Genomic DNA, 27501 nt, shown 5'->3' on the forward strand with positions numbered 1-27501 from the left:
ATTAACTTGGCTGATGGTTGGATGATACATTGGGTTATTGAGATGTTTATATATATATATATATACACACACACTATGCAGGGTAATGCAGGGTATCTGGCTGAATGCCATGTTTGAGTAGGCCAGTGGCATTGAATACATCCCCCATTGGTGCTATTGGTAACCATTGAATGGTTATATCTAAAATGTAAATGTGTCTGCAAGGGAAGAGTCGCACAGAGGTCCAGGTGGCATAACTGAACACACTGTACAGTAAGTGGAAATTGTGGGTATGACTCCGACTCTGGGCCGATTCTTTTTTTCCAGACTATTCTAAATTATATTAAAATTATAGTTCCTACTTTCAATAAGAGATGGTGCCTAACATCATCTTCTAACTTAATCACATAATTTCTAATTATGAATTGTAGTGTAATATTACTTGATTAATTTGGCTGATGGTTTTATGAAATAAAATTATATTACATTTTATCATCATTTGTTACTCAAAATTTAATGTTTTATTTTTAAATATTTGTTACAGAAATCTTCCTCGTGCTATTTACATCTCGCTACCGTTAGTGACTGCCATATATGTTCTGGCTAATATTGCTTATTTTGCTGTTTTAACACCATATGAAGTGCTGTCATCAAATGCTGTGGCTGTGGTATGCTTTAATAAAATAATTTGTTTAAAAAATCTTTCAAGAAAACTTAATATTTATGCTTTCAAATTTTTATTTTAAGACATTTGGAGAACGTGTTCTGGGTGTGATGTCTTGGATAATGCCGGTGTCTGTTGCATTATCAACATTTGGTGGTCTTAATGGAAATATATTTGCATCCTCCAGGTAACTGATTTGAATTGGTTAGTTGATTAGGGCACAAGTCATTTGTATGTCATTTTAAAATAAATTGAAAAAACTGTTTGGTGCTTCAACAAGTGCTGAATAAATAAAAGTAAAACATAAGTTTAATAGCTTAAGGTGTTGTTAATCATACTATGAAAGCGATTCATGATTATTTATGGTATTTGACAGAATGCTAAGGAATGGAGGAGACTTTAGTCTTTTTCAAAACTTTTTCCATTTTCCCTTGTATTTAAGTGATACTTTAATTGAAAATGGTATTTTTTTTCTATTAATAATTTGGATTTCGGTATGTAATGAAAATTTTACCTAGCTGTCTTCCTTTTTGCTGTTTGTATTAGTGGACTTCCAAGCAAGAACTTTTGTCATTATATGGTTCTCTCCTCTGTTAGTTTAACTTTGTTTAAATTTGAACTTGGATATTCTGTTTGGAATTTCTGATGCTTTTTCACTTGGTCATTAGTTCAAAATCAGGAACATCTTGAATCATGTATCAGGAGTGCTTGCGTTACTAAGCCCTATTCTCTGAAGTACATTTAATTTCTTGTCATCCATTAAAATAATAGCATAACACGTATGAAACTCTTTAAATTGACATACAAATCAGTGATTATGATAAAGGCATTAATCAGCGATTTACACTTTTTTTTCAAAGTTAATGCACTACAAACCTATCAAAGAAAGTACAGGAGGTGCATGAACCTTATGTTTATTCAATGTGAACTTGTAATCTTATGTGTATACTACAGAAACACTTTTAGTTTAAAATGGCAGAAATGTTGCCTTATGCCCTTTTTAAATTAACTGATTCAATTATATTTTATCTAATCTTATAACTACAGTAGTTCGTCAGTTTCGTACGCCAAGTATGAAAGCGATGAACTACTCTTTTTCAAGCATGTTATTCTTTGTGCAGAAATTTTGTAGTAAGCATTACACTTAGTAATGGATATTATTTGTGTGTTAAAAGTTATTTAGATAAAATACCTGGTGTTATCTTTCAAAAAATAAATATTATTAACAGTAGGTTTTAAAAAAATATTTTTATCCTTTCCATTTTTCATAACACATGAATGACTCAATACTACACACAAATCTCCATAAATTTAAATAACAAAAAATATTTGCTTTAATGGAATGACAATATACACATAGTAACAGAAGAGATATTTAGAAAACAAAATAACATAATTAATATTTTTATATTTTAATTATATGTACACTTCATTATGTTTTTGTTTTTTCCCCTTGTTAATTTTTCATGCATATAGAGACATAGTGTTCAGTGGTCTTTACTTTTGTGTTCCAAGTTTTTAAGGAATGGCAATCATGGATGTTTTTTCAATTTTTCTGGAATTTTTTTTTTATGAAATAGATTTGACTGAGTCATTTGAAAAGAAGTGTTTTGGAGGATTCTTCTAGTGCCTGTAGAATTTCTACAGGAATGATCTACTGTGGCCATATAACAATAATTAATTTATAAGTGCTCAGGCGGCACGTAAACGCCAGAAAGGCGGATATGCAGAAGCTTACGCAAGGACTGAACCCGCCAGTTATAGTCTCCGCACAGCTCCTACCCTTCCCTCGGCTATATGAGATGTTCGGCATGCACCGTATTCTTTTGTTCGTATTTTATTTTTAATGTCCCCACGAGGCATATATTATTATTTTTCACTGTTTGTTATCTATTTTTACATTATTCTCATGTATTGTGCTATTTAATACTCATCAATGTAGAGATGGCGCACGCTATTCTATTTAGATGTTCATTTAAAAACGTTCCAAACGCTTGTTCGTTACTGCTAAATGTTCTTCTGTTTGATTTTTTGATGTTCTATCCTGAAGAAGGTTGTTAAATATGTCCGAAAACATTAGTTAGTTTCTAATAAACACGGCTGCTTATATATAAGGTGTTATGAGTTTTTGTCTTTATAAGTACACTGATAAATGATAACTTCATACATGCGTATAAAATTTATTTTGTTGTTTCTCTTCTGCTTGTTTCTGTTTTTGAGTATCCTGTGTCTTACCCTGTTGGCTATACTATGGCACTTCATATTTATTGTTCTTGCGATCCATTGTTTGTAGTCTACCTTCTGGTAAGAAAATTGGAATATGGGAAGACAATGAAAAAGGAAATGATGAGATGAAAGGGTACAGCTGTTGTCTGATCAGAAGAGGAATGTTTGCTAAGCAGTGAAAAACTTGTAAAAGTGTGTAGGTGAGAATTTGATCATGTTGTACGCATTAAACAACAACTGAAGTAACATGGAGAATGCAGGGAGAGCAAACCCAGACAAAGGAGAAAACTGTATAGGATTTTGAATATTTCAAGTCTCAGAATTAGATTATAGGCTACATCACAAGATGTTTTCAGAGAAACAAAAGTGTCACAGTTGTACGTTAGTCTTTTCTACCTAGAATTCCCAAGAACCAAAGTAAGATTAAGTGTTTTGGAAGTCATTAGAAACTCTCCTTGACTGAAATTTGGTTACTTTTAACCAAAGGACTTAGCCGTCAAGCCAGCATCTTGTAATCTGTATCACCACTCTTGTGAATAGTTTACCCTGGCTTATCTTTTCTACCCATTTGTTTCTACTAACATAAGTTTACTTATAAGGTTAGATGTATTATTACATGTGGTTAAGTTAGTTTTAATTATAAGTTTCTTGTTGTTATAAGTTTGACATGCTGTTGTTACATTGTATCTGAGATTGATGGGACTTCAGCATTGAAGCAGACATGGATATCATTGTAACATGATGATTAACCTATATATTGTTGATCTGATAAGTTTTAGTGTTTATCTGGGAAACTCATTAAAGGGCAATTACAATTCCTAGAAGTTACATTCTTTTATGTGTACATGATTTTTAGTTGTTTTTATATAAATTAAAATAATTTTTTTGTTTGTTATTGTACAGTTGATGTGTATTTATATAAATTAAAGGTACAAAACAAATAATTTCACAGTACTACCGGACCTTATTATTTTAATTCTTTTAAAGCCCTACAAAACTTTTTTAAAATAGTTGGTTGAAATTCATCTTTTTCCAATTTATGTTTTGAGTCACCAAGTCATCTAGTTTTAGTCTACTGTAGAGTTTTGTGTATTTGTGCATCTCAAAACTTTTATCATTTTTAATCAATACATTACCTTCTTTGTCATTAATGAAATTTAGAACTTTCCTCCTTTAAATTGCTTTCTGATCTCTTCTATTAAATCCTCTGTTCCCCACGTTCATATTTTGATCTATCTTTCTCTATATATTCCCTAACTGTTCTTCTCTTACTTTCTTTGTTTTTCTGTTGATCTCATTACAAATTTTTATATTCTTTCATTTGTTTTTTCTTACAATTTCTCCATTATGTTTAAAATTACTTCTGTCATTCATGATTTGTACAATGTTTTTTCCTCTTTCCAAAACATGATTATGCTGCTTTAATTACTTTTTTGAATAAGGAAGAATGGAACACCCATCGAGGAAGAATGGGTGTTCCATTCTTCCTCGATGTCTTTTCATCCTATATTTCCATGTGCTGTTATTACCTCTTTGGCCATTTGGATTTTTGTAATGCTTAGACATTGCTTTTTATTTTAAGTAAATTTTGTCATTTATATGGTCTGTTTATTTGTTTTCATTTTAGGCAGAGCTTGGCCAGTCATTTGGACTTAGCTGAAGTTCTCAGTCTACATCAACTCCTGGGTATCTGTTATATAATTTAATTTGATTATAGTATTTTCTCTAATCAATATGTAGACAATTTAATATTGTTTCCACTGCCTAGCATTTTTCAAATTCTTTGTACATACATTCTAAAACAGAATATATGCAATGATAAGTCTATGGCTTTGACAGAGTTCCACAATTTTCTCTCATTTTTGTTTCTTGAGCCAAGTCTAAACTTTTAAATTGTTTTATTTTCTTCACCCTCTCCAACCACTGCAGAATAATCAAATTATCATCTTCATTGATCCTTATAAAGACACTCAATTTGTTCATATCTTCAATCTGTTCGTCGGTGTAGATAGAATTAGGCTTGTATAGTAGATTTGAACCAGCACCATATTTCTAGGCTTAGCGTTATAGCCTCAATTATGATTGTTGTTATCACTATATGTCCATGTACTTATAATTATTAGTCCAAGCTTTTTCTTGAGAATAAATGCAACTCTTCTTGATTCTTCACAGTATTCTGAATATATGTTTAATAGAAATTTATATTCAAGATGCTATGAAAGGACAAGAAGAGTTAGATTTATTCAGTTTCCACTTCAGAACGTTCGTGTGTCTCGCTGTTTCACTTGACTTAAACCAAGAGCATCAGTTTCTATTCCATTTATTTTTATTTCTAGTTTTCCATATCTTTTTAACAACGTAACTTTCCATGTTTCAATTTTATTAGCATTTTGTTGTCTGTCAATCAAGGAGGCATTGCAGCATCTTTCCCTGCCATAAACAATCCAATGGATTGTGTTGGTGGCAATGTATTCCTAAGGACTAATTACTTTTTATAGTACTTCTGTGAAGCCCACCATTTCTCCCCCCCCCAAAAAAATTGTTGTTATCGTATATATATATACACAGGTACTCCTCACTTTACGACCTATCTGCTTAATGACCACTCGCACTTACGACCAATCGAGTTTCGACCTGCAATTCGGGGAATCCCCTTTCTCGGCTTGAGTGTCGGTCAGTGGCGAATGGTGACATGTGCACTAAGCATACTATAATAGTCTTATACTACTATAATAGGCTAATAGCATACTATAATAGTTTTTTTATGAATACATTTGAAGTTTGTTGCATAATTTTTATAATTTTACAATGATCCTATATTCCTGATGCAAGCTCCTTGCTTATCGACAAATTCGCTTAATGACGTAGTCGTCGGAACAGAACTCGGTCATAAAGTGAGGAGTACCTGTATATATTTTTTTTGTAAATTGTTATTTACATTATCTGTATAATTTTAGATTTAATCACTTTAATTTTTTAATTTTATCCTTTTGCTAATAATGTATTCACTTTAATTAATCAGTTAGAGTTTAAAATACAAAAATATGTCTATGTTTATTTTATAACCTTTTTTGTTCAGTCTGGTTGTGTAAAGAACAACTGTTAGCTATTAGATAGAATGCTCTTTAGACCCACATCTTGAAGATGTGTAAGTAAACGTGATACCGAGATTGTTTATCTATCAACCAATGTTATAAAGGAAATTTGCCTATTTTTCTGACATTAAGGACTCCCTTTTTAAATTTCCAGTAATGTCGATTTAAAATTATTTAGAGAAACAAATTAAGATAAAAAGTTTATCAATTAAATGTTGTAAATCTCATATGTGAAGAAAAAAACTCTTCTTTCCCACCACACAGTCTTTATGCCAATCTCTAGACCGATAGAGAACGGCAATCAAATATCATTACAAGTCAACAATTGTCACAATGTTTAGACTTATATTATAAACTCAGTCAAGTATTAATGATGGGAAACTGTCAGTTGATTAAAATTATGAGGGTAAGGAGAGTCATAACACCAAGGGAAAGTATCAACAATCTGACCAGACTGTCCAGTTCACGATGTCTCTTATCGGTCGAACCTGGTCACAGCTTGAACTATGAACTAGTAAATCGAGCATCACATGATAATTCTCCCACGCTAAAAACGTATAAAAAGGGAAGGGGTCACGCCTGTCATTGGGGGACATAAGGACTGACTGGCCGACATCGGATTTACCAGACAAAAAGGAAGTGAACAGGGAGAGAAAGTAAAGAAAGAAGAGAAGACAACTCTTTTCCTGGTATGTTGTGAGCGTGCGTTTCGGATACCCCCTGTTAGGTACTCCCTCGTTTTATAGATAGAAGTAGGCCTATTTCCTAAATCAGACTTAATAAGTTTGTTCAGAACTTTGTTTTTTGATAATAAACTCTTGCTATTTGTACTTGACTGCATTCACCCTCCTGAGAGCCTCATTCCTGGACTTCGGAGTGTCACTTACCCTCACGCCTTAACTATTTGGATTTTTTTAATTTTTTGGTCTAAATTGGAGGTGTGTCCAACAAAACACACCTGGTGGCAGGACCCTACCCTAAACTTTAGTAATCTAATTTTTGACAGTCTCCAACCCCCCACACTTTCAAGTTGATTTTTCTGGAAGAATAAGATAATGAATTTCTGTTTCTTTTTACCTATTAAGTTGTTGTTATGCCATAAAACACTTACAGATAAAAAAAACTTTGTTGTAAATTATAATGTTATAAATATTTAAAATTTTCTGATCAAAATGTTATGATTATGAACTAATAAAATATTTATTTTACTTTATTGTTTAAAACAAGTAAAATGTATGGAAACACTTTCATATGTTTGTTTAATCCTACTGCAATTTTTAGGCTATTTTTTGTTGGTGCTCGGCAAGGACATCTTCCACGATCTCTTGCAATGATTAGCATTAATTATTTTACTCCAATGCCCAGTCTTGTTTTTCAGGTATGTTATACTATTTATATTTGTATTTATTTATTATTTACTGTTGTTTATTAATATTAGCATTGATTAAAAGAGCCAAAGGTTTTATTGGATTAAATGTTTTTAGGGCCAGCCCATCATATAGGAATATGTAAATTTCTGTCAAATGTTTAAGAGGAAATTTGAACATGTCTTCTGACACATGTCTAATGTTCTAGAGCAGTAGTTGGTCCATGGACCAACTACTGCATGGAAAATTTGGGTGGTCTGTAGAGAAATTCACACATTGATGAACTGAACTGAAGGTTATGCAAAGTATTACAAAAGAAATGCAAAATGCTTAGTTGCTTTTTTCACTGGGAGTTTTTTTATTCAAATCTAAAACCAAATACAAAGTGACTGTTATCAATTAATAATGAACAATAAAAATATTGTGAGTGCGATTGTCATCCTTTCTGGAAAAGAGCTAAGAATCCATACCTTATTTCAAACAAGCAGCAATGAACTTTAGGCTTGCTTGTTTAATTATAACAAATTAATGCAAGTTTCATATTAATATAGTAAAATTGAACTTTTATGATCATTATTCTACAAATTTTGTATTGTTTAAAAAAATTCATGATAGTGATCTGCGGGATTCAAAATTGTTAGTGTAGTGGTCCGTGAGGTCAGAAAGGTTGCAGACCACTGTTCTAGAGCATTGGTTTCCAAACTGTGCATTGTGGCACATAGTTTGGGGTCAGGGGTGCCATGGCCAGGTTGGCCATTATTTTAATTATTAGTTATGGGCTGATAGCATTCATGCAGTGCATTTTTTTATTCGCTTGCCTAAATTGTGTATCATGGACTTCATCTTGCTAGAAATTTTTAAATAAGTACAAGCCTTTTTCTATGTATATTTTCAGAATTAAATTGCACTTTCCTTGTTAATAAAATACAGACAAAGAAACCGTTTCTTACAGACATTTTTACTTTGTTTTTGTTGTTAATTGTACAAGAGTTAAAACAAATAGACTGAAATAACCTTAAAAAACAGCAAAAATTTAGTAACTAAAACATTTTTGATGCCCTTTTTCCAATAGAATATATAATGGAATGTTACAATGGTAGTTTGGATAATAATAATCTAGGATACAAATTCAAATTTTATCATATGAACATATACATTCGTTTTACAATTTGTTAAAGTTCAAAAATATTCAAAAAGTTCAAAAAATAATCGCACATAAATAAAATGAAATAAAATAAAGGAATACATAAAAATTAAATTGATAAATACAAAATAAAACATTAAAATTAGTTAAATACAAAATATCTTTAAACAGTAAACCCATATCCATTAAATCAAATAATGTAAATAGTCCATGCCGTAACTGTTGCAAGGCTTTGTGCCATTACATACAGGGTATACAAAAAACAGGACCTCCAAGCTTATAATTGATATAATATCCCATCAAGTTGCTTTATAAACATGAAATGCTTCTGCATATCGTATGTGTCAGCAATTCCCTATTGTTTGAATGATTTGAAGTCTGTCCCATTCAATACTTTTAGAGTCTATATTAGCGATGGCATATGCCACTAAGGTGGTGGTTAGGTTGGATTTCCTAATGTCATCCTGGTGTTTTTTAAGCAGTGTTTGCATGAAACTCAGGGTGGCCCTCAACATAGCAGAGATCATGTGAGAGTCTGTGATTTGTTAAGGGTGTGTTGTACTGGCTAATGACAAGTCTGGGGATCCTTATCATTTCTTAATAGGTTATTTGAGTGTGTTTGCAATCTTTGCATGTCAACTCTGAATTAGCAAAAGTTACTATTTGTAGTTAATGAGTGTGTGGCATCTACTATCTCTATACATGAAATACTTACCTTAAAATCATCACAAAATATATATATCTATATATGCAAACATTTGCAAATATATGTATATACATTTATATAAATGATGATATTTGTTCATTAACAAACATTCCTAGACCATTAGACCAATTGCTCTGAAATTCAGCAGTTATGTTAACATAGTTCTAACTTAGATAATGTTGTACATACCACCCAAAAATATTGACATAATTTCTATATATCAATAGATTTTTGCCTACATCTGACTTCTTGTCTTCAGTTTTAGTGCCACCTGTAGACATTTCTAGCATAAAATAAAAGATATTATTTTTTAAAATGTTTACTAAGTTATACAGTAGAGCATCGATTAACCAACTTATTGGTTAACCGACCATGTTCTAGTCAACAAATTCAAATGTCTGCTAGTGATGTGGTGCTACAATATTTGGTTATGTCTTGGCTACTTTAATATTATTTTTGTTAAATTTTTGCATGTTTTAGCTGGCAGCACTGGCTCGACCATGAAAGGGAGGCTAGTATTTAAACCAGGCCTAATACACTATACTAATAATGTATTTTTTCATACTTTTCGGTTATCCGACTTTTCAGTTATCCGACCAACCCCAGTCCCCAATTAAGTCGGATAATCGATGCTCTACTGTATATAATTTATAGAAAAAGGGATATAATTAAAATATATATATATATTATATTCACCTAATTACTGCAACAACAATATAACATGAAATAGATGTGCTATATAATTACTACAATGGGTAGCACGTAGCATGTTTGTGCATTGAGTGGAAGGTGATAAATTAACATATTATCATCACTTAAAAGCAATTATTCTCAATTTTTAAAAATTTAACCCTGCATATATGACAGAAGCCTGCAAGGCCCTTATAAATTTTCAATTTGCAATATTTTTAAATAAGAAGATTTGATATATTTGGTATTTTAGGAGTTTGTATTATATTTTAACAGTTTTCAGTTGCAGTTTAGTGTTGGAAAATATTGGTGTTTCTTTATGCTATTTTTCAAATAACCAATAAATTCACTATTAGGCCTTATAGGCCTGATTGGTAAGTTTTAGTTTTATTTAAATTTTAATTTGTGTGAGGCCATACAACCACTGGATTACTAAATAATTTGTCATTAGAGGGAGGCATTAGGTGCTATTTATTATTAAATTTAATAATTATCATTGAATTAATATTTATTAAATAATTTAGAATATTCTGGGAGAAAAGAATCAGCCCAGAACAAGACTTGAATTTGTAACTCCCACTTACCATATCGATGTGTTGCCAGTCACTCGTATGCTGCCTGAGCTTCTGGTCTGATTCCTGCTTCCAGACATTTAAATATGATATAACCATCTTCTGTTACTTACGGTGCCAACTGGGAATACCTGCACCCTCATCCTATAAACTCCTACTCATGGCACTCAGCCGGCCATCACTCAATTCCAGCATGGTATATATATGATATACAGTCGATTTCATTTAATTGGGGCAGCCGCTTTATTGGTTTAAATCTCAAAGAACAGAAACCAAACTAATAAAGTGATACCTAATTTAATCGCTTAATTGGGACAGTAGCAGAAAAGGAATTTAGCAATTTTTGATATATTTTAGGGATCTTCCAAAAATATGTAGACACTATGTATACTAATGTCATGTAGGCCTAATGGTTGGCAGAGACAAAGCGATTTTGTCTTTTGTTTGTTTGGCTTGACAAATTTATCAAGTTTTGTGATGATTGTTTATATAACTTGTGTGAGTTTACGATTGGTGATTAATAAACACCTGTTGTTATTCTCATAACTTTGTACATGTTTTAACTTGTTTGTAGTTGGAACAGCAAACCTAGTATTACTTGCAGGTTCATACAGGTTTCATCATGTTTGTAGTATATATACAAGGGTGAGTCCAAAAGTAAGTTGCACTCATACCAAAGATAAAAGTATGAAACATAAGAGTAAAAAACTTTTATTTGTGTGAATGTAAAATCCCAGCTCTACTTTTCAAAATAATCACCAAGTTTATTTATACATTTATCATAGTGTGACATGAGTTTTTCTATTCCTTCTTAGAAGTATTCCCATGCAACATGTGAGAACCATTCTGAGGTTGTGTTGTGATATCTTCATTGGACACTCATCGGTGATTCGAAAGGCCCTTTTTCATGGGACTGAACACATGGAAATTCATTTCAATTTTTCCAGTAGATCCTTTGTGATGCCTGCCAAATTAGATGTGGCATTGTTGTGCCAAAGCTTTTTCCCCCATACACTTCTCTCAATGCATTGAATTTCACTGGAATTGCACCTCTTTGCCCATAAAAAAGTTTCTGCACAAACTTCTGATTTGGATGCAATATCCTTTACAACTGAAAACAGATTAACTTTTGCAGCCATGTCCACTAATCTGCTATGCCTTGGAGCTAGAAGTAATACTAGTCTTGCTACCAGATTTCATCTAAATATCTTTTATCAAGGAAAAGTTCTTGCCAATTGCAACTTATTTTTAACTCATCCATGTATAAATATAGATGATTTGTGTTTGTGAGGTTTAGTATGCTTGTGAGTGGTGTCTAAATCAGTGAGAATTAGTTTAGTGTAGTTATTAGTTTCTGGCAGTTTCTAATTTATATAAACATGGATTATAAAAGGCAAAGATTATTTCCAGAATGTGAATTAGCACAACTAGTTAAAGAATTTAGCAATTTTGAAGAGGCAAAGGAGTTTTATTTACAGACAATGGAGAATTTGATTTTTTTGAATAAAATGCTTCCACAGATACTGAAAGTCCAAAATTCAGCCTTCATGTTCAAATTCAGCTGCTAATTGTAATTTTCCAGTAACATACAAGTCTAAAAATAATTTGGAATGGTCATCGGAGCCATTAGAACATTAATAGGTAGATAACCTTTGAAAAATGTAAAGTCTACTCCTGATCCAACCTATTTTACTAGAAGAAAGCAATTCTATTGAATCCACATTTTGTTTATACTTTTGCAAATCTCTACTGGAAACTATCTGCAAATGGACAAACAAAGAATGCACTACAATTTTAAAACAAAATTGGAAACTTGTTGGTATTGAAGAGTTAAGTGTCTCTATAGTGTTTCTAATGCTTATAGATGTTTACAAATTGCAAAATTAACCAGTAATATAGCTTTGGAACAAGAACGATGGTCATGCCATTTTCAACAAAGCAATAAGTAGAAAGATTTTTAGGACTTGTTACAGTGTTTACGATTTGATGATGCTGCAGCTAAAGGAATGAACACTCAAACAATAAACTCTAACCAATCAGATAACGTTCTGAGATGTAGCTACCTTAGGGAATTATATAATCTGGGATGGATCATGACCATTGATAAACAACTGATCACCTTCTGTGCAAGATATCCTTTTTGGCAGTATGTCCTGTCAAAACCAGGAAGGTATAGTATAAAATTTTTGGTAATCTGTGACAGTATATGAAGTTTCATACACATGAAAAATGAACAAACAAGAGAAATTGGAGAAGCAAGAAGCATGAAACAAGGAGAAACAATTGTAAAAAGTCTAGTGAAAGAAATTTAGCAAATGAGATACACAGAATGTTTATTAATACAAAGCAGATTAAAGATTTATTTTCTGTTAGTAAATATAACATTAATTTTATAGAGGTAGGAACTATCACTGACCCCTAAGTTTTCACAGTACCCAGAGAAAAATCTCCATTTCTCCTTTTTAATGTCCCTGATTTCAGGTGTTTGTACCAGCTAAAAAGTGATTCTTCATTTGTATTAGAGCATTCTGTATGCATTTTTGTTTGTGCTGTTTTAGATTTTTAATGAAATTAAGATTAGTACTACTTAGCATGACGACTATTACAATATTAACTATTAATATCTATTTATAACAAATAATTATTGATTGGTTTAGTGGAATTTTAGAGTGGTTTTAGATGATTATGAATACTTGGTGTGGTATTTGTCATAGATGGTACCTATTGTAAAATATTTGCGTAAATAGTGTAAGTTATTTATTTATTTATTTATTTATATTTGTTTTAAAAATGTTTTAATTGTAAATTCACAAAACAATTTTTTATGTTCTGTAGACTGGAAGGATTGGCAGAAACATTAGAATCTGAAATGCATATAAATAAAACATCTGGAAATTAAAAAATTGTTTCTGAGAAATTCTTGAACTCCAGTAAAAAGTCAGATTAGAAGGATATAACAATTTGTTTATTAGTCCAAAAAACCTTTTTTAGGTAATTAGATAAATATCAAAATTAATTATTTGTTACTTAACATTATTTTATTGATAGGTAGGTCTGTATGAATAACATTGTACTTAGCACATTTTAGTAAAAATTTCCAATCCAAATTGCTCAGACCTTATTAGTGCAGACTAGACATCTTTTTCTTTGTTATAATTGTTCTGACCTGTTTTTTTATCATAGACTCTCTCTCTTTTATAATAATTTTAAAAATTTATATTGTGTATTGTATTAAAAGTATTTTTTCCTTACCATTTGAAAATTGTAAAACAATGTAAATATGCTCTTTCCAGATAACATTCTATTTTTTAGAATTTCGGCATTAACAGACACCTGATTGCCCTTGTTAAATTAAATTCATTAAATTGAGGATTTTCTGTATATGTATTGTGAGATGCCCAGATGGCAGTGGATTAAGAGAGTTATGGTTCAAAAGTTTGGGAATCACTATTCTAGGTTCTGATTATGGGAAAGAGGAGACCTGAAAAACGTTTAAATTAATCTAATACTTTGACTTCTTTAAGAAGTATAAATATTCTCCACTTCTAATATACCAGGATGATATACTCAACGTTTTCTCCAACCTATTAACTTTAATTTAATAACTTTAATATACAATAACTTTAACGTTAGCAAATATCGAAAAGTATTTCTCCGGTTAATAGGTTGGAGAAAACATTGAGTATATCCTTTAAGAAGTTTAGCATTGTTGCATTGTTTCTTTGCATTTTCACAGAGTTGACATACTCTAAAACTAATATTATTTTTTATTAATTAATTATGGTTTGTTACACCAACTAATTGTTATACTAATTATTATTTGAAATATTTATTATATAAATGAATTTTATTTAATTTTTGTAACATAAAAGCAAAGAAATAATCATTGATTTCTTTTAATTTGTAAGATTCCAAGTGATAATTTTTATATGAATTAAAATTGAAGATAGTCCAGCCAAAAAGTTAAGATTTATTCACTTTTATATTCTGGAATACAACCCATGATGACCTGACCTCTTGTCAGAACTCTTATGATACTTGGTTATCAAAAAAATTTCAAAGATTCTCTTGAAACATCAAAAAATATCTGATTAAAAACCTAACATGTTTTTCAATGGACTTTGTCTTCAATTTTAAAATATAAAAATTGTCATTTGAAATCTAATATAGTAGAGAGTCGTTAATCGGAATGGCTGGTAATCGGAACGATTTTCAGTCGGACTGTGTCGTGCTGAATCGAACGTTTTTGATACTAGATTTACTTCTAAAGTATAATTTTCATGTTTTTATATTCTTCAATATATTTATTTTGTTTGTACAAAATGCAGAAATAATTTTTAACGATACGATAGCCTCGATTATTATTATAAAAATTTTCGTTAGGCTTAAAATCGACGAAAATTCAACACGAAGCGACACGCAAGGGAGAAAAATTTAAACATCGGACAGGTTAATATATTTTTTCGTACAAAGTCGGTAATGGGAACAAATGACTAATCTGAACACCACCAGTCCCCAATTGATTCCGATTTTCGACGCTCTACTGTAAATTGAAATATTCAATATGATTCGCAGCCAGAGTACAGCTTGAAATCTACCAATATATGTTCAAGCAAATTCTAATGTGGTATGGATGGAAAAGCATGAAGACATTTGTTTGTTCCCACTCTGACTTTTTTTTATGTTTATGAAACATTAAGATACAAGCAAAGTTAAAAATTGTATATGGTGCCATATGTTACGAGACGTTATTAGAAAATAACTTTTACATTATTAATTATTATAGAGAGGCAAAAAAGCATAATTTTGAGGGTAGAGACAAATTATTTTTTAAAAATTGTAAATGTCAATGGCAAGTAACATTTTTGTTAAGTCTGATCCCATTCTAGATATGACGTGACCTTCTCCATCTCCCCTCTAGACATTTAACCATCTAAATTTAATGGCATTGATAATTTGTATACAAGATATACAAATTATCAATGCAAATTTCAATATTTATTTTTTACTGCATTCTGAGATATTAAACAATTCTATATTCTGAGATGCCAACACACATATACATGTCTATTTTTTCCTATATTTTGAGTTCAGAGGATCTGAAAATGTGGAGATTTGCCAAAAAATTGGAGAGTCGAATCTGACACAATTTCAGTATTTTCCTGTGTTATATATTTATTTATTTATTAAATGGGGGTTAATGGCCACATTCATTGGTATAGCCATAAGGAAAGAGGAGGGGAGAGTGGAGAGGAGTGGGGTAGAGGTGGAAAGTGGTTGATAGAGTATAGCGGAGATGGAAAATAGTCCCATGTTCTATACATAACAGCCAGAAAAGTAGTATTTTCATTTTAATCAGATATTTTTCTCATGTTTTAAGAAAAATTTTAAAAATTTTAATGAGCAAGTAGCCTAAAAGGAAAGGTTAGATCATCATGAGATGTATTCTGGAACATAAAAGTGAATAAAAGATGATTTTTTTTTTATGGACTTTGTCGTAAATTATTTTTAAACAGCTAATGATTTTAAGTCCTAGTTTCATTGCATTCTGAATGGTGTAAATGTAAATGCTTTGAAAATCATTTTTAAAGGATTCATGCTGTCCTCAGTTCTGAAAAAAATTGAATTGTTGAATGTTTAATAGAGCTTGAATAAGAAAATAAAATTTAAATTTACTTTTCAAGTTATCAAAAAATTTAATGAATAAAATAATAGAATCAATTTTTAAACATACTTAAAAATAAAATGAAATAATAGTTTTATTTATTTGTAAATTTGAAATATTCTAAATCCTATCACAAACAAAACCTTTTTTACCAGTATTGAACTTAAACTAAACTTCTGAACATTATCGGCCTCCACCAAGGCCTGTTTCAGGTGCTGAACTAAACTGGCTTCCTACTTGGACCGTTAGAGCGATGCTGTTCAATTTTAAACATTGTATATATCACATTTCACCCTTCTGCTGACTCCATTTGAATTCCTCGAACAGGTATCTCCATGCATGCACAATAGTCTCACCATCTTTAAATTTAATACAGTTGCCTCTTAAGTTGGCTTTAAAAATCTCCAAGACCTCCATTTGACAAATATGATCTATTTGAAAGACCTGTCTAATTAATCTGGTGTTCCGGAAGTCTGCCTGAACTTCTAAGTCGGTGGCGTACGCCTTGTCTGTGTACGCCACCGACCCATTCTGTTGTTTGTAAGGTCGGATTGATGTTCATGTATCCTTTTTTGAGTTGAATGTATGGTTGAGCCAATATAAATTAAGTCCCTTTGGAATCTATCATCCCTGTGGGGAATGGAGTAAACCCGAGGCTCTGCTAAGATCTATTTTATCTTTTGTGTTGCATAGCAGCTTGTAAATTGTGCTGGATCTCCTGTACGTGATCTCCGTGCCATTCTTGTTTGCAATCTCCCTGTATAAGGAGTTCAAATGTTTATTGAACTGGACGACTGTGCACCTATAGCCTGTGATGAGCTGCTGGTTCCTGTTAGATGTAGACTTGGCGTTAGAAACACTGCATGGGGGAATTTGGTTTGTGTAGGCATGGGCCAAATTACGAACCATGCCTCTTTTGTAGCAGAGTTCAACAGCCATATTTTCTATACATTGAAGCTCTAGTAGGGTGTCATATCTGTTGGTGTGATGAGTAAAGGCCTGTCTGGTTAGGGCACGGAAGGCTGCAATTTTAAGATCTCCGCTATACTCTATCAACCACGCAAAATTGAAAAGGGGTCAGACAAGTTTTTGAGGATAAATAGTGGAACATGGCCTGGTTTTCTTAAAGCCAACTTTAGAGGCAACTGTACTAACTTTAAAGACGGTGAGACTATTGTGCATGCATGGAGATACCTGTTTGAGGAATTTGAACAGAGTCAGGCAGAAGGGTGAAATGTGATATATACAATGTTTAAAATCGAACAGCATCATTCTAACGGTCCAAGTAAGAAGCCAGTTTAGTTCAGCACCTGAAGCAGCTCTTGGTGAAGGCAAAAAACATTTGGAAGTTTAGTTAAAGTTCAAATTTAGTTGATATTTGGACCATGTTATATGAAAGAGCATTGGTTTTATTTTGTGATAACATTAATACATTTTACTTAAAATAATACACATAATACAGTGAAATCTGTATGAAGTGAAATTACACTGGGGCAAATTTTTTTCACCAGAGACACCTGTTTATTCAGTAATGAATATGACCACCACAGTCCATTATACTCGTATAGTGAGGCATACTATCAATGAGGCGATTAATGGTTGCATGAGGTATCCCTTGCCAAGGGTTTGCATCTGCTGTGATGTGCATGTCATCTACGGTATATGGTGGTGTGTGGGAGAGAGATCTGGCAAGGCTGCTGGCCAGGGAAGGGTGTGAATTCCATTCAGGCTGCTGAGAGTTTGCCTTGTGACATACAATTGGGCATTTTCTTGCTAAAACACTGTAATTGGGTGCAGCCTGCAAACCACAGAACCTCCACAATTCATGTGACATACTAATCTGCTGTCAGAGTACCAGAAATGTGCATGAGGGCTGTGCTGATTGATCATAATGCCTGGTGTGGGGCCAGTGTGATGCTCGGCAAAAAGGGTTGGCACGCAGCATTCCCCAGGATACTGTCACATCCATCCACAGTTGTCATTCCTCTACAGACAGAAGCTGGATTCATTTGTAAACAATATCTGATGCCATTTAGTGGTCCAGTTGCAATGATGACACCATGCCATGTATGCAGCCCTCTGTCGAGTGGTTAATGGCATCCACATTGTTTGTTGTCATGTATGCAGCCCAACCTGTTGAGATAGTCTGGATGGACACAGATGGATTCGTTGATGATGATAGGCAGCTTCCAATCATGTGCTGTGGGGAATGGGTCCTACTAGGTCATCTGATGAATCTGCTGGTGTGCTTTTCATTGTGTGTCACTCCCTCTTTGGCATGTTCACAGATGTTTCTGTGTCCATCGTGTTATACATTGCTGGATGGTACTCACATCATGCCCAGCACGTGTGGAAACTGTGTGCATTGACAAACCAAGGTCATGTAACACCAGGATACGGTCTTGTTCCCCAGCTGTTAATTGGTGATATTCAGCTTGCTGTTGTCTTCAAGGCATTTTGTATGTTTCTTCAAAAGTTCAGTTGCCATGAATTGTTGCAATAGCATTTACGGCCTGAGCAGGCTGCTGGTCTTTATAACCCGAAACTGAGTAACACATGACCTCATGCATACGCAAACTTAATCATTTGCATATCTGTCACCTGTACTGGTCTTGCAATGTGTATGTGGCTACCAGGGCTGAGGAGTCAGTAAAATCTGATAATTCTAGTAGACCGACTCAGACTCCAGCAAAATTAAAAACAAATTCATTTTATGGGGAGCAGAGGCACTCATAGGGAGTTACCTTACACTATACCAGTGGTTCTCAACCTTTTTTTACCCATGGACCCCTTTTCCTCTTAATTTTTTTTGTGGACCCCCATAGACATTGCATAGAAAAAATCCTTATATTTTTCACTAATAAAAAAAGAAATGAATTATATATATTTACTATTTCTTTTTTTTTTTATACATCTCTCTTTGGCCTTTGTCAATGAGATATGTCGTATAAGGTAACCCCCGTATAACACGGGAGTTACGTTCCAAAAAATTGCCGTGTTATGCAAATCTGTGTTACCATATTTTACGGACTATAAGATGCACCTTAATTTTTAAGCAAGTTTTTTAAAAAAATACCTATAAGACGCTATGGACCATAAGACGCACCTGAATTTTGGAGGCAATTTTTCGAAGAAAGAAGTGCATCTTATAGTCTGTAAAATACGGTATATGAAACAAAGAACTAGTATGAAAAGGGGGGTTAGGTTCCAAAAATTAAAAAACAAATGCTATTATATTTTCATAATTAAGATAAATATCTTTAATAAAATTTTCTTAAGTGATACATATTAATATAAATTAAACAACGTTTTCTTCGTCATCACTAAGCACTATTAACCAAGGGCGTTTTCTTTTTGGCAAGTTATCCTTATCCTCTGAGCATTTGTCTGCATTGTCTTCAGATCCATGCTTTAACTTGTGCAAAAAGTATGTAATTTTGGATTGCTTGCTTTTAGTTAAAAGATCTTTATAAATTTCCTTATATGGTGCTAAGCAAGTATGGAATAAGGGAAAAACATCTGGCAACACCAAAAGCAGAAGCATCAAGATCTGGCAACATTGAAACAAGTTTCGAGAAGGACCATGTATATCGACAGAAGGCGGAAAAAGAAAATTTACACACTTAAGTACTAATAGTTCACAAAAATAATCATTTTCGTGAACTATTATTACTTAAGTATGTAAAAATTTATTACATTTCATGTTGTACGAGGGTTTTACCCAATTCTCGAACAGTGTTAGACTGAATCCGTGCTATAGAAGTGCCGTGTTATACAGGGGTTACCTGTATACGTATTCAATATTTTAAGTAATTTATATTTTAACCCTTATGCAAGAAATGAGTGATCAAGAAATTGACAATATATATACTGTAGAAATTTAATTCTCAGTAAAACAATTGTTTTGAAGTAGAATTACCCTATAGACCACTAAAATATCACCATAAACCCCCAATTCGGTATTTTTTTTCCGTGGACTCCCAATAATGTTGCATGGACCCTGGTTGAGAACCACTGCTCTATACTCTGAAAGGAGCTCCGGGCATTTACCCAATACTTTTATAGTTAGTATTTTTAATATTTAACTTACATTAATATGGTTAATGTTACCTTAGGATCCAAAATGGCGGCGGTGGGATTTTTTCCCTACTTCGGAGACTACTACGGGGAAAAAAATTTTCCCTAGAGTCGTGACGTCGACGCCGTTGAGAATTTTTCCCCCGTTCGGTTTTGACCCTGCGTTCGACGTGGCCGAGTTTCCTGTAACCTCGAAACGGACGGTAGTGTGTATTTGCGACGGTAGAGGGAGCTTTTTCGTAGCGTCGTGCGAGAGTAAAATCGGCGGGAAATACGTAGGGGTGTTACGAACGAATATGCAAATGCATGATCTACGACGTGATTCTGTTATTTTCCGGGCAATTTTATGCAAATCGACTAGTTTCCGGTTGGAATCGTTTGCTGTAGTGTTGCGACGAATTGCGTATTGGAATAATTGCTGTTTTATTTCGTTACGATATTTCATTCTCGCACAATTTATTATCGGTAAACGTATAGTTTATTTGCAATTGTTCGATAATGAGTAGTTTTGCAGATTTGAGTTGCAACGACGAATTTTGGTCGAAATGCACCACCCGTGATTTCTCCATGTTAATTGAAGACGACTTTTTGGAACCAGGTTTGCCTCCCAGTATCGATAACGCATTGAAATTTGCTGTAAAATTAGGCATACAGCCGACCGAGTCCGTTTGCATTCATTGCGATTCTTTATGCAAATTATACTATCGGAGTAATAGAGAAAGCTGTTTCTTGCGATGTATTAAGTGCGGAACGAAGACCTCAGCCTTTGAAGGAATATTTAAAAGTAAATTTGGCCACATTTCTTGGAGTTGCATTCTGTTGTTTATATGGCACTAACTATGTCTGGAATGTACGGCGACGACCTCGGCGATTGCGGCGGGCAAATCCAGAAAAACGGGAGTCGATTGGTCCAATCACATACGGTTGGTATTGCTTATAGCTTTGAGTAATTTGACATCGTTTAAAAAAAAGGAGTGCCGAATAAAACTGTGGAAATCGACGAGACCGTAATATGTAAAAGAAAGTACGAGAAAGGGCGTATATTTAAAAATACGTTCGGAAAGGAAAAAAAGATAGGAAGAAGCAGGCAACAACCATCGAAAAGTGAGTAAAAAAATTTTTTTTATCGTTTATTTCGGTTAATATCCGCGGAGTGTGCAGAGAAATTCAAGATGGCGGCCGGAAACGCAGCCATCTTGAATCGAGGGAAAATTTTTTTCCCCGTCGCAGTCTCCAACGTAGGGAAAAATTTCCCCCGCCGCCATTTTGGATCCTAGGGTAACATTAACCTTAATATTTATTTGTATAAAGAAATTAATTTTTTACAAATATTTAATAAGAGGAAAAAGGGGGAATGATAAAATTCTACATCTACATATCTTTATTCTACAGCATTAGCACTTCAAATTTCACCCTTCCAGAAAAGTTAGTCCAACTAAAGAACCCCGACGGCCGGATGGCCGAGCGGTAAAGGTGGCAGCCTACCGCTCTGGGGGACCCGGGATCGAATCCGAACGGGTCGAATAATCCCAGGAATTTTTCGGGGGTGGTCCGTTCGGATATGTCGGCCCCGTCCCTCACCACCCGGTCGCCCCATTGTGGGCCTGGCCGAACCCATAATGGGCCTACTAAAAGAGGCCCTCTTAGTGCCCACAGGGCGGAAAGAGTTAAAAAAAAAAAAAAAAAAAAAAAAAACTAAAGAACCCCTTGTTCAGAAAAGAAAAATATATACTCTGATCAATTAGGCTGGCTCATTCAGAAAAATAGAGTATTTAGTTAGAGCAGAGATGATAAAGGAATGAATTTGAATATTGAACTAAACACACATACTACAAGGCCCACCAGTGGCCAAGCGGTTTTCGTACCCTGAACACTGGGAGTTCGGTCCTGGTTTCGCGCCTCGCTCGGACGTGGAGTTTTCCGGGTTTTCTCCACCTCTGTAACGCTTAAATAGGGGCCAGTTTCCCTTAAAAGACCTCCCAGAAAGCATCCCCCCAGGCAGATCGCCCAAGTGTTACGTTGCCATAACTTAACAAACAAATACTACAAAGAAAACTATTGATACATGTTAAATAAATTAAATTGTTTCATTTTGTATTTAAAATAAATGAATTATGACAAAATAGGAAAACATTATTAATTTTTTAAAAATATAAAATAAATTGTCTTTCATTTAAATAAAACAACTAAATTAAATTTAAAATGCCGGAGTCGGAGTCGACACATTTTCCCCGACACCGACTCCTCTGCCCAGAAATTCCTCCCGATTCAGACTCCACAGCCCTCGTGGCTACGCACATTCTTTTGTGGTGTTGCAATTTCAGTTTTGAGGAGTATTTGTTCACAAGTGGAATCTTAAACTTCTGCTTTATTCAGATTATGTTCTTTGTGTCCAGAGTCTTCTTTCGTTTCCGCGTTAGACAGGTTTCTTGCTTACGGTAAAATGTATCGAAATATTGCTCTGTTTCGAGGTTTTTTGTGTATGCAGATTTTGTTTCGAGCAGATTTTACTGTATTATGTGTTACAAATATAAGTAATTACATCGATGTCACGTTTTTAAAAATACCATGAGGTCTGAAAATGTGATTGATGAAATATATTTATTTAACATCATAATCGGCCACTGCATCATCCATGCCATCTACCTTTTTTTTTTTTTTTTTTTTTGTAGATTTTTAAAAACACTTTTTACAAAATGTAAATTAGTACTCTAAATATTTTTGAAACCAAGAAATCTGACTAAATTGTTTGAAAAACAAAAGTTTTAAAGACAGATATCTGTGGTTTATTAATGAAATCGAAGGCAGATCGATTCTATCAAAGTTTACTTAGGAGACATTATATATGCAAATCATGCAGGGTTAAGAAATGAGTAACATAGCTACAAGCATATTTTTACAGATCAACAATGCAGTAATATTGCATATAATATGCATTAGTGTGTAGTATATATATATATACACATACAATGCAGTTTACGCGTATATAGTAAGTAATAGAGATCTAGTTTTCTACAGAGATGCTTATTTGCCAATTTCAACAAAACAACTGGTCAATATTGTTAAATTACACTACCATACAAACGATTCTAAATTACAAAGTACATTATTCTGTGAGCCCAAAATATTGGGTAGGCCCAAGCCCCAGCAGCTTGAATATAAATTGGCAATTAAATATTTTTGCAGAAAACTGGATACCTGTTATTTACTGCTGTTTTGGTACATCAGTTGTATCAGTACGTGCTGGCGGAATTGTGTCTGGACTTTCATTTTTTTCCTAATTACTGTTTATTTTTTCCCATTGATTAATAATACTGCGTACTGCTCCTTGGTTTACTTTGGAATATAATGGCCAATAGAACACCTCTGCCAACGAATTTTTCTACTTTGAAGAGTATGGTAACTTCGAGACGTCGCCGATCTCCAAATGAATGAGCCATCTCCTAAGACTAGAATCCATTTTTACTGCTATTGACAGAGAGATTATTGGTTGTAAGGAATCTACTTTTCTCACTATTTTACAGGAAGATTTGATGACTAATGTGAGTGATATAGTTTCTCGATTGTCGATCCTCGAATAGGACTATTCTCAACTGTACGCAAAGTTCTCGTCTATTGAAGAGGAGAACCGTAGTTTAAGAACTAAATTATCTGAGTTGGAAAAATTGCCATTGTAATTTACGTAGTTTTGAATATATGCCTCTTCTGAAGGACCGTTTAAATAATTTTTTCACTCGTAATAACCTTGTGATTAATTTTGTACTTTACAGGAAATTGACCCTCATGATTATTTAATTGATTTTTTAAATGTGAATAGAAGATTAATATAGATTCTTCAGATGTAATTATTAATAGTAACTTTTCGACGGGAAAACCTGGTAGGGAAGTTTATTGTATTACTTTACGTAATGTCATATTGAAATACTAGAGGAATACAAAGTTTTGGAATACTAGATGATCACTTGGATCATCGAAATCCTAATAAAATTTCAGTGTCTACTGATTTGTGTTATAACTCGCGTATTAAGAGAAAAATTTTGAATTTCTAAATTCCAACAGAAATGGGGTGTAGTATGCACTTTAAAGAACAATGTATTAGTCATAGGAGATATCAATCACAGAATATGTACAGGAGGGTCTAATGATGTGTTCACTTGTTTATAATCGATCAGCGCCGCCGTAACTTATCCGTTACAATTCCCAGACACGCACCTGTTATCAAAGAGTTGACCGTTACGATTTGACCGTTACGAGATTGACGGTTGCGATTTGCGCTGATCGATTATAAACAAGTGAACACATCATTAGACCCTCCTGTACAGCATAAGAAAATAATTGAGATACCAGGTTTTTTATGCAAGGTTTGATGGATGTAGGTGCTTAGAGTATTCTGCTTGATTGCCTTGAAGATAAATAAATTAAAAAGTTTTAAAGTGAGTTAATATTTATAAAATTTCAAAAATATAACAAAATAAAATCGACCGATGTCTACACAAAAACAAAGAAATTGCTAGAGAATTTACTCCACATAAAACCATAAAAACGAATAACAATGCATGCCTACAAAATATTATTTTATATTTTATTTTTCCTAAGAAAATATGATTTTAGAAAGCAAAACATGTCTATAGATCTATTGCTCAACCGTGTCTTTTTTTTTTGCACTCAAAATTGCCAGAAATAGAAAAAAAAACTCTCGCTACTTAGCTGGGTTTAATTGTCTTTAAAGTATTAAAAAATAATAAATCGAAATTTTTCGTTCTTCTGTTTGTACTCTAATACTAAAAGGTCCTTTTTTAGTATTTTAGGCTGGATAAATTCATTTCTTCAGGTTTTTGAAGATATTTATGTATCGATTTTTCCATAGCATTTGTTAAAACTATCGCTTGATTTTCTTCGCCATTTTTTTCATCATCACAATCATCTTCTATAGAATAATTTGGATATAATCTCGATAATATTTGTTCAGATAACTTAATATAGCAGAAGTAGAAGAAATACACTAGACGACTTCGTTCAAACGTTTTGTGGATTTTGTAAAAAGGAGAAGTGTTACTAATCCCGTTTTCTTTTCTCTTGAATTCGTACCTCTACAGCATGTAGCGACTTGGAACTAATTTGTTTTGAAATTTTTCAAATTCACATAACAAAAATTCAAATATGTCTTCACTTGTAATTAAGTAGGATGACAAGATGCAAATCTTTTCTAAGGCATCAGCTGCTAAACGTATTGGTCCTAAAACTTTTCAATTTTACAATAAAGTTTCTTATTCTGCTTCGTTCTACGTGTGAGAAGCACCGATGTCATTCAAAGCTAAAACACATTTTTTTAAGTGTACAAATCTTTATCGTTTTTCCGTTGTTGCAAGATTTTTCCCTATTGTAGGGAGAATTGGACGCTTTTTTTTTGTTTTTGTAGTTTTATGAATTTTAGTATTTAACAAATATACCTGTTTTATGCTAGAGTGTGTGTCAAAATGTTGATATTTTTAATCAACTAGACTTAATTAATTTTTATATGTAAGTTCAAAAACTGGATTTTTAGTTGGGGAAAACCCGGCTTTCAAATTATGTAAATTTCTTCAAAAAACCGGGTTTTAAAAACCGACAAACCTTATAACAGAGCTATAAAACATGTCTTTTTTTTTGCTCCTATAGTCAAATGAACCATACCTCTAAATGTGACCCTTCGCGAGATATAGCCCCCGAAATCAGGCGCACGTGACTATGCCGGCTTCGAGTAGCCCATTTGACTGTTCATGGAGTATTTGATGTTATATAGTTTAGGGGGGTGAGGGCTTGCCCCCACCTGGGCGCCGAGGTGCTAGTGATAGCGAGTACTAAAATGCACGACTACTTGTGGAATGTCGGTCAAGGCGAGTGACAGCGAGCCTTGACGCAGAGCATGAAGAATAAGGGTCGATTTACACACAACAGTGACGTGCCGGCACAGTGACCGTTTGGTGCATAAACATAGATAAATAATCACACATAGCTAATCAGAGTTTCATCTAAGACACGTGATCTGTATTCTGTCAATCATACAAGTGTCGTACATGAAATTCTGATTGGCTGTGTGTGATATTTATCGATGCTTACGGCACTGTGCCGGCACGTCACTGTTGTGTGTAAAGCGACCCTAAGCAGTACTAGTACTGGTTCAAGGTAGGAACTGTTTTCGGTCAATAGAAGTTTAGATGCATTTATTATTTGTTAGAGGCACTGATCTCAGTGTCTATAACATAACATGCAAGCATGACGTCCACAAGCAAGATGGCGACTGGAGTTGCTGCCGTTGCGTTCCACAGTTGGAGGCGAATATTAAGCAGTGCATGACTCCCTATAGGGCCTGGAAGTAGGCTTTAGGCTGATTTCGGGAGGCTATATATCGCGAAGAGTCACATGTAGAGGTATGGTTCCTTTGACTTTTTTTTTCTCCCGTCGACATGCTTTACAGCTCTGCTAATTAAGGTCCCAACAGAGATGTTCACATCTGCAATCTTTTTTTTTTTTTTAAAAAAAAGGCATCACAGTTAACCAACTAACTGAGTTTTTGAGTCTAAGTTATATATTGGAACTCCAAGTCCTGTTAAACACCCTAAAAGTACTATTTTTAGTATCTTAGGAAACCGACACTAACTGCGGCCGGTAAAACTTCAGTTAACCTAACGGGTACTTTACGCGGATTCGAGATTAGTTTGCCAGGCCTGGGCTTTTACGCGTGCACCGAAAAAAATTTAGTAAGAATAACGACAAATATCAAGTCGAAGCAAAAAAGTTTCAAATATATTTAATTAGCAAATCGGATTTAACTATGTACATTTGTCTATAATCCAAAACAAAGTTTATTAATTAACGAACATCAACAAGTCAACCCAACAATAAAACTCAGCTACTTAGCTTAACTTAATCTTAATTCCCCTTTGAAAATTCGACAAATCAAATACTTAAGAACTATGAACAAAATCTCTTACGAACTAAAAGTCTATCAGTCACCTCACTATAGTAGGAACCTGTTTCCTCAATCCTTTCGCTATCGTCAAATCGAATTCCTCGTTAAACACCTTCGATCGCCTAATTCTCAATCTGGACTTCGCCTCGAATCTTTCACTCAGTAGTACACCTCGATCCTCTTCGGTTAGCGTGCTGGTTTTATGCTGTGAGGTGACGTCACAATTCAGCTAGGTTACTCCTCTTATTTACATACTTAGTTTTTCTAACATCAAATTTCTTTCTGGCAGCTTCAATTCTCCGACAAAATCTTATAAACCGTTTACAAAGCATTTAGCACAATTTTCTGGGATGTTTTATGACGG

General features: G+C 33.5%; 1 protein-coding gene across 3 annotated transcripts in view; it reads left to right on the forward strand.

Annotated features, from left to right (window-relative positions):
• LOC136990498 (Y+L amino acid transporter 2-like) overlaps positions 1–27501 on the forward strand; it is an 86710-nt gene that overhangs the window by 54345 nt on the left and 4864 nt on the right. For all 3 annotated transcript variants that reach the window (XM_067288891.1, XM_067288892.1, XM_067288890.1), the window contains 3 exons: positions 524–647; positions 727–830; positions 7246–7342. In XM_067288891.1, the coding sequence (XP_067144992.1) occupies positions 524–647; positions 727–830; positions 7246–7342 (325 nt within the window). The remainder of the gene's footprint in view (positions 1–523; positions 648–726; positions 831–7245; positions 7343–27501) is intronic.

This window comes from Centruroides vittatus, unplaced genomic scaffold (assembly GCF_030686945.1).
Source record: "Centruroides vittatus isolate TY-2023 unplaced genomic scaffold, ASM3068694v2 scaffold_944, whole genome shotgun sequence".
Classification (NCBI taxonomy): domain Eukaryota; kingdom Metazoa; phylum Arthropoda; class Arachnida; order Scorpiones; family Buthidae; genus Centruroides; species Centruroides vittatus.